Source organism: Rhododendron vialii, chromosome 10a (genome assembly GCF_030253575.1).
Source record: "Rhododendron vialii isolate Sample 1 chromosome 10a, ASM3025357v1".
NCBI lineage: Eukaryota > Viridiplantae > Streptophyta > Magnoliopsida > Ericales > Ericaceae > Rhododendron > Rhododendron vialii.
In genome coordinates, this window is record NC_080566.1 from 4585850 (window position 1) to 4593923 (window position 8074).

General features: G+C 39.6%; 1 protein-coding gene across 5 annotated transcripts; it reads right to left on the reverse strand.

The window, feature by feature from the left end:
* Positions 1-1276: 1276 nt before the first annotated feature.
* LOC131302265 (protein IMPAIRED IN BABA-INDUCED STERILITY 1-like) lies at positions 1277-7366 on the reverse strand. 5 transcript variants are annotated; one of them, XM_058328811.1, is made up of 9 exons: positions 6574-7366; positions 5571-5855; positions 5090-5407; positions 3999-4226; positions 3676-3770; positions 3457-3550; positions 2586-3011; positions 1730-1934; positions 1277-1508 (listed from the first exon to the last, which is right to left on the reverse strand). In XM_058328811.1, the coding sequence occupies exons 1-9, from the start codon at positions 6991-6993 to the stop codon at positions 1504-1506; spliced, it is 2076 nt and encodes a 691-aa protein (XP_058184794.1). In that variant the 5' UTR covers positions 6994-7366; the 3' UTR covers positions 1277-1503. The 5 variants fall into 5 exon arrangements, with proteins under 5 accessions (XP_058184794.1, XP_058184793.1, XP_058184791.1 ...); XM_058328810.1 differs by having other exon boundaries at positions 2586-3014; XM_058328808.1 differs by having other exon boundaries at positions 3457-3553.
* Positions 7367-8074: the final 708 nt, after the last annotated feature.

An 8074-nucleotide genomic window follows, 5' to 3' on the forward strand; every position in this document is an offset into this window, starting at 1 on the left:
ACATGCCAAAGTCAAGAGATTAGGAATGCCAAATCTGCTGAGATTAGTCTGCACGTGTAATAAAAGGAATCCCATTAATTCGGCCAAAGTCATTTTAATTTGGTTGCATATAGGTATGGTCTTTGTTAAGTACTCCCTTCGTCTCCTTTTAAGTGTCCTGCTTCGTAATTTCAACTTATTAAAAAGACATCATCATTATACCTTTCACATCAATTTTTTCCTCCACTTTCTCTACTTACCCATCATCATTACACTTTTACTCACTTACTTTTTAAAATGGAATCTACTTTTAGAGACAAAATAGACAATTCACCAATTTTTACCCACTAACTTTACAAAATGGACACTTATTAAGGGACAGTCCAAAATGGAATACCGGACTATAAATAAGGGACGGAGGGAGTATTTTGTTTCTCTACTTCTTACGATATCAAATTTGAAGTTCGGAAATTCCTAAGAGTATGAAATTCCTAAGAGTAACTCAGAATAATGAAAACACAAAACAAATTAGCTCCTATTCTAGCATTTGCGGGGTGGCACGCGAGCACTAGAAGAGCATTTTGAAAACATTCCAAATCACTTAATTGAATGAGAATGAGAATTGATAGCACGAGCTTGGACCAAAAATTGAGAGCCCAAGCGAAGGTTCTATCCAAAGATTATATGTGACTAAGATTGTATCCCCGCGACTGCATTCGTGGGCTAACGCTGCTGTTGGCTGGAAGTCGATGGAACCATATAATGTTGTTTTAGAAAAATGGTTTAGAGAGTATACAAGAAAAATTAATAAGCATACTAATAATTGACTGACTACTTGTTTCTAGGATAAGTTGAAGACTCAAATAAAATGGGGGGAAAAGGCTGAAACAGAATAGAAACCTACGTCAAAATGAAAAAACCGTCAAGAAAATAAGGTTACAAAAAGAGGAGGAAAAAAGAAGAAGTCAGGATTCCAGGTGGATACCACCGGGGTTAGTCCGGTTGGTTGGTGGGTTTGTTTTTCGCACAATTGAAAATTAGTCCGGTTGTTTGGTGGATTTTTTCTCTTGCACAATTGAGATTTTTTGGGTTAGGCCGCAAGAACGAAATTTCTTGTGAATTTCCTAATTCCGGCATTGATGACTTGCCTTTGACTAGATTGGAGAAGAGATTAGTCGAGGTGCGCGTAAACTGACTCGACCGTCTGAACCAAAAAAACACACACACCAAAACCTGAAACTCTTCCATCTTTCTCCAAAGGAGTTCTCATGCTTTTGAAGCAGCTGAAACCACCCTGTTTGGCCGTAAGAACAATTTCATTATTAAACTTAGGGCTCAACTCATTTACAATTACACCTTTCTTTGCATTCAATTATGGACAGGAAATAGAACTGCCTTTTGTTTTCTTTTCTTCTTGCATTTTTCTGTGTTTTCTTTCTGGGTACAATCTCTGATCTCAGCAAGCAGTAGCTCAATCTGCTCAATAATGTCCAGTCTGTTCTGCACTTCCAGTCCTTTGAATTACTAGCCTGCAAAAAGAAAAAGAAAAAGAAAAAAAACACAATCATTTATCCCCAGATGATCACAACATCTTCCGTTATGCATATTCATCATTTCCGCACTTATCTAGATTGGCATTCTTGTCTTTTTACCATCATATGAATTCAACAGCAGAAAACAGTCTATGGAACTCAGCTTGACAGTTGAGTACATAATAACAACAGTATATTCAGAGATGAATTTCTCCTACCTCTGTAAAACCGTGATCTACGAACAGCTTGCCGGATATCGTTTTCATGACCTTCATCAAGTCGAGGTTGAGACGACAAGGGTCCCGACAATTGAACTCTTTCTTTCTTATCAAACGCGTTACGATTTTCTTGCCCTTCAAGAAGGCTGTTTGACTGAGATAACAACGGTCCTGAGAACTGAACGCCCTTATGATGGTTTTGACCCTGAAAGGTGGAACTTCTACAGGTGGATTATTGCAGTCAATGATAGAAAACAAAAGGCACAACAAAAACAATATGGATGACAAATCGAAAATAAACCCCAATATCAGCCTCGTGCTTTTATCAATATGGAGCCTAACCTCCATAGTTTTACTCAAGTCCTTGCTATTCTCAAGTACAAGAAAAAAAACACGACCAGATCACTGACTTCAATGGCATGTTTGGATTGGTGAGGAAAAAAAGGAAACATAATGCGACCAAATGTCCCTGTTTGGTTACCATGGTCCGGGGAAAATGATGGGCAAAAAGAACTATTGCCATAATCTTAGGAAAATTCAGTTCTAAATACTAGTTTTCTGTTTTCATCATTCAAAGTTTCAGAAATTTGGTTTCCGGCCACTATGTTTCCCCAACTCGACACGGGGGAAAGGGTTTCCTTTTCACTTCTTTTCCTCCATATTTTCTCCTACATAGTCCGAGTTCCCAACTAAGTATACGAAATCATGCACCAGTCGTTCGGAACATTTTACTTTACATCAAACGTTTGGCACCTGTTGACCACATTTTGTCATTTTCCCCACTAGTAAAAATGGTTCGAGTCGGATTCCTACCAGTTTATTGTTGAAACAATCAGTTCAATTCAGATAGACTTACCGCCGAAAATTTCTGAGATTGGTGATCAGATGTATGAGAAGAATCTTCCCTATAATGTGGGCTTTGTTGCCTCCACGTCACATGCTTGGAAGCGTCATACGATTCCTTGCTTGAAAACTCTTCATTCTCTTGCTCCTCAGAGTCCAAAGCACTCGAATTTTGACATCTTGAAATGGCCTGACTGTGTAATCTTGAGGAGCCTACATTCCCTCTTCGTTTCTTCGCCCAAGAAAAATTACTTGATGCAGCGACTACCGGAACCGAGCGAATACTGTCTGCTTGAGATATCTCTGTTGCTTGGGAAGCCTCAGACATTGTATCATATGATGACTTCAGAGACTCGCGAGACTGAGTGGCTCCTTTCGCCTTGAGACCATATGCACTTCCACCGTTGTTTCTACGAGCAAATCTAGCAGCGCTTTCCCCCTCCTTGGCATAAAACAATGAACACGTTAGCTGCAACCAACTTAGAGCATCTCCAACCAACTTGGAGCATCATAAAAAGTGTAGTTTTGCAACCATCTTTTGCAGTTTGAAGAGTTAGATTTTATGCGCACTCTTCAAACTTGGGTGTTCTATTACTGTTTTTCTGTCTTTTGCTAACCTTAACAATGGTCTCCATCACGTGCTAACGTTAATAGTGTTCTTGGACACACTCTTCAAAAAACCAAACCACTATTTGTAGTATGAATTTGTACTTGAATTATGCTACCCATAAGTCAAATTTGAAGAGAGAACCTTCAATTTTTTGACATTGGACTCTTGAAGAGTACGTTGGAGATGCTTTTATTGTGTAACTGTAGAGGAAGAGAAAAGAAAACGGGAAAAAAGGGAGATAAAAGAGGAAATTAAGAGGAACATAGGTTGGTACCACTTCTGAGATAGAGCTTGTTTCCTGCGAAGCTTTACGGGTTCTTCTTGGATATCTTGAAGTTCCAGATGGTCGTGTTTTCCCACTCGCCTTTCTTCTGAAAACAAATGGTACTTCAGATTAGTTGACTACCAAATTACACAAATGGGGTTGACGTACAGATAAGAAAGGAATATTCACTTAGATAGTCATTGGAGTAAATAGAATAAAGTAATTCACCTTTTCTCGTCACGAACTTTTGCATCGATCTCTTTGCTAGGTGGATACTTTGGCAAGCATGACGGGTCACATGCATAAGGCTTTATGGTGAAATACTGCAAACAAGTAGAGAATGGAAAGCTTGGTAAAGAGTAACGCTCACTGTATTTGCAAGTTTGCAACTGTGAGCCATGGGGACTAAAACTGCCTTCCCAAAAGAAATAAAAAAGACGTTTACTGATTGAAGAAAACTTCCACCAAACAAAATTGCATGCTTCTGATGGATCCAAGATAGCTTTAATATCTAATATTTACACATGACCAACTTTGTCGTCGAATGTTACCTCAGAATCAAGGGCAGATGAAGCAGTCCCACGCTTGTGAGGATCCATGGAAAGAAAGGTTTCCAGAAGGCTCACAGCACTTTTTGGGAATTCCTTGCACCTTTCCCTCAGAGAACTTACATAGGGATGCTGGGGTTTGAACATAGTTGCAAGAGGAAGTTTCGATTTTTTCCAGTAATCGTCGGATGGAGAACCACAAAGCTTGAATATTTTGTGCAGTTGTTCTACCTGGATGTGGAAGGAAACCAAACACTTGGAAACTTTAAGGCTACAGTTACACTAATGCAATAAAGTAAAGGTATCAATATACACGTCAACGAAGGCCCTGATGTGCCGGAATTTGCCTGGGCTCCTGCTTCTTAGTCTCTATAGAGTGATCATAAATAGTTATACACCAGAATTTCTTATCTCCAAACAAAGTGAGCTTTCTTCACATTTTGAAAATCTTGATTAGATGGAAAAAAAAAACCCTTCCATGACCCACACCGAGAAAAGGAAAGGAAATAAATGCCACAGACATAAGTTTACTCCAAAATACAATCTATTACAAAATTACAAGGATGTCAAAGTTTCTGCAAGGAAAATTATGTTTACTCAAGAAATAACTTCAGAAACGAGATGTTTCTTAAAAATCTAGTTAATAAAACTTACAGCTTCTTCCATGACTAGACACATTTTTAAAGTGCAATGCTTAGGAAATGCAAAGACTGCAGAAAATATTGGAAACAAAACATCCCCCAGGCCCCAACCAATGCGGGCACTCTGTCCTTCTTCCCCCAACTCATCCCTTGGAGAAGAAATAGGAAGGCAACAAAAGATGGACAGCGATGGTTTACATTTACGATGTTTGATTCCTATTCTTCTTCCTTTGTTTTTATTTTCTTTTCCCACTGTTTCCTGTTGTTTACAATAAGGCATATGGGTATGTATGGTAGGAAATTAATTCCTTCCTCATTTGCCTTTCCTTAACATTTTACAAGAACCATTCGTTGCTCTCTCAAGAGGAGGAGTAACTGTGTTTCCTTTGCTTAACCTCTAGAAGGCTGCATACACACTAAACTCCAATATTAGAACACGAGTTTAAAGTTCACCTCAGTTCTCCCCTTTAGGATAGGCTTGCCGATAAAAAGTTCAGCAAATACACAGCCCACACTCCAAAGATCCACAGAAGCCCCATAATTTGTTGATCCCAACAGAAGTTCAGGAGGACGATACCATAAAGTCACTACACGACTGGTTAATGTCTGCCGGTGCCTTGGACTAATATAATTTGCCAATCCAAAATCTGCAATCTTCAAAATTCCTTCATTATTTACCAAAATATTGGCTGCTTTGATGTCTCGATGCATTACTCCTCGTGCGTGACAGTGCTCAAGTCCAGATAATAGCTGCCGCATATAGCACTTTATCTATCAGGAAAGGAAAAAAATTAATAGTTAATCATTCTTTCAAGGCAGAAGACCAAACAATGTCGCAGAACCATTTTCTAGTATTCTTATTTTCTGGAAATGCAGAAGAAATGTTGTAATGAGAACTAAAGTTGCTTATTTCTCAGAAACCTGATGAACAAACCTGTGCATCACTAAATTTGATATCATAACACGACAATAGTCCAGAAAGATCATGTTCCATGTATTCAAATACAAGGTATATGCTGCATGATAACCGATTAGTGATTAGCCCCTCTAATTTCATGACGTTGGGATGGTCAAGCCTGCGGAGGATTGTAATTTCTCGTGCCATAAACCTGACACTCTCTGGTTGAAAAGTGTCAAATCTGACCTTCTTCAGAGCAACAATCCTACCAGTTTCAACATCACGTGCACGGTACACACTGCTGTATGTTCCTTGTCCAACCTACACATACAATATAATAGAATTTCAAACAACTCGGATCAGAAATACTAATAACTTAGTGGAAGCATCTAGCTCAAGACTATTGGAAATTTTTGATGTCTCAAGGCACTTCCAAATGCAAGAATCACATTGTACCAATAAGTAGACATCCGAAACGATATCATCTGTAAGATTGCGTTAATATTTTCTTGAAACCGACCATGTAAAACTCATTTCTGTACTCCATTTTTCAGATTTTAAGTCCTTAATTTAGATGTTGTTCTGCCAAGGAAATAAATGGGTTACCGTCCTTTGATCAAACCGATGAAAAAGTTCTCAAATATTAGGTAATCAACAGGCAATTCATTCGAGAGTCTTGAAATCAACTCAATTCCTTTGTTTTTTCATATCATTGCACATTCTACCAAAAACGATTTCACAGGTTCCTCGGCGGCAAAATTCATCATTTGCATTCTACCAATACCATGTTAGTATGTTACGTCTTCATCAGGGCCACAATATATGAAGAACCACAGGTTGTCTCAGAAATACGAAAAATCTATTCATCACAAATCATAAACAACTGCAAACTATTTCGTTAGAAACTCTGATGCCTTGTTAGAAAAGTAAATTGTCAAGAACCTACAAACTATGGTAGCATAATATTAGGACTCTAAAATATTTTCTAATATTATGCTAACATATTCAAGGTACGAAATTGTTAAAGGGTATTCACCACCTTATCCAATTTTTCAAACAAGTCTGCCCTCATAGGCATCCACCCATCAACGGCCTCCCCGGCAACAGCGGTGAGCCAAGGTGGCCAGCCGGCGGCGATTTGTTCTGCTTCCGTATACCTTCCAAATCTCAAGCTAAAAACAGCCTTTTTCTCAGAGTTTCCCTTCTTATTATTATTAGACTTGTTGGATTTGGACTTCTTCAATTCGCGTGTACTCTTACCCACGGATTCCTCCTCATTCTCCTTCTCAGGCTCCTCCTTTATCTTCTCCAACAATTCCCCACCACACCCGCCCCGCTTAAGCAACGAAGGATCAAAATGGGTATTCACAGAGCCATTGGTGCTGGATCTGCTGGTGGTGGGATCGGAAACAGGCGAGGACGGTGACTGCCTTGCCCGTTTGGAGCTAACGCAACCCATTAAACCCAAACCCCGGTTGGGGGGCAAATGGGTTAGCTGATAGGGGATTGACTCCCCCTACATTTAGCTCCAAAGGGTTGGCATATTAGCAGTTTTTGACAAAAATGGCAGAAACCCATCAAAAATGGGAGATTAATTCGGGAGGCTAAAATGTTGTTGGGGTGTCATTAATTCTCTCTCTCTCTCTCTCTCTCTCTCTCTCTCTCTCTCTCTCTCTCTCTCTGTGTTGTCATCTGGGAGTTGCGAGATCTGCGGAGGATGTAGGATTTTGAGGAAAGGTTGGTTGTTTTTTTTGGTTGCTGTTTGTGACAATTGGTCGAAAGCAAAGGAGGAGATATTCGCGTGTCTGAATTGTATCATCATGTTTTGTGCTTTTGTTCGCAAAAGAAGGTAGGATATACAGTAACACACAGAGAGAGAGAGAGAGAGAGAGAGAGAGAGAGAGAGAGAGAGAGATTTGGGAAGGAAAAGGGTGGAATAACCGTTTGGAAGTGTTTTTTTTTTTTACCAACTCAATTTATATATAAACAAAATACAGTAAGAGGGACACTACCGATCTAAAAAATACAGAAACTAACAAAAGAAAAGAAAATACAACAAGCAAAAAAAAACCCGCATGGAACCACAACGCCGGAGTCAGACCCGTTGAACACACTCGTAAAGAGGGATTGGAGAGGCCGAAGTTGAGAGGCCGGGTATGAACACATAGTAGGTCTAGGGTTCCAGACCTGATTTTCTTGGAATTAGTGTACTGGCGACGAAGACGGCATCTGCTGCGGCTTCTTCCTCCAGTTTGCAGCGGGACGAGTTCAAATTGGTGCAATGGGTCATCCGGGAGGAGTTCTAACTTCCGTCAGTTGCTTTGGTGGGTGGATTTAGAGGGAGAGAGAGAGGGGGTCTGCTCATTTTAAGTCAGGTGTTCGGGTAACTTCCGCGCATCTTAATTAATTCTAAGGGCACAATCTCATTGTCCATTTGCAAAAAATCTAACTAAATTCGGAGCAAACTTTATATGGATTGACCCTAAAATAGCGGATAGCACCATGAGAAGTTTTGAATTTGAAACTTTAAGAGGGAACAA

Excerpts from the sequence above, each read along its gene's own strand:
- LOC131302265 (XM_058328807.1), bottom strand. The coding sequence starts at position 6,993 with ATGGGTTGCGTTAGCTCCAAACGGGCAAGGCAGTCACCGTCCTCGCCT. Across the intron at positions 4,227-5,089 it reads TCCTAAAGGGGAGAACTGAG|GTAGAACAACTGCACAAAAT; the intron begins GTGAACTTTAAA and ends TTCCACATCCAG. Across the intron at positions 3,554-3,675 it reads AAAGTTCGTGACGAGAAAAG|AAGAAAGGCGAGTGGGAAAA; the intron begins GTGAATTACTTT and ends ATTTGTTTTCAG.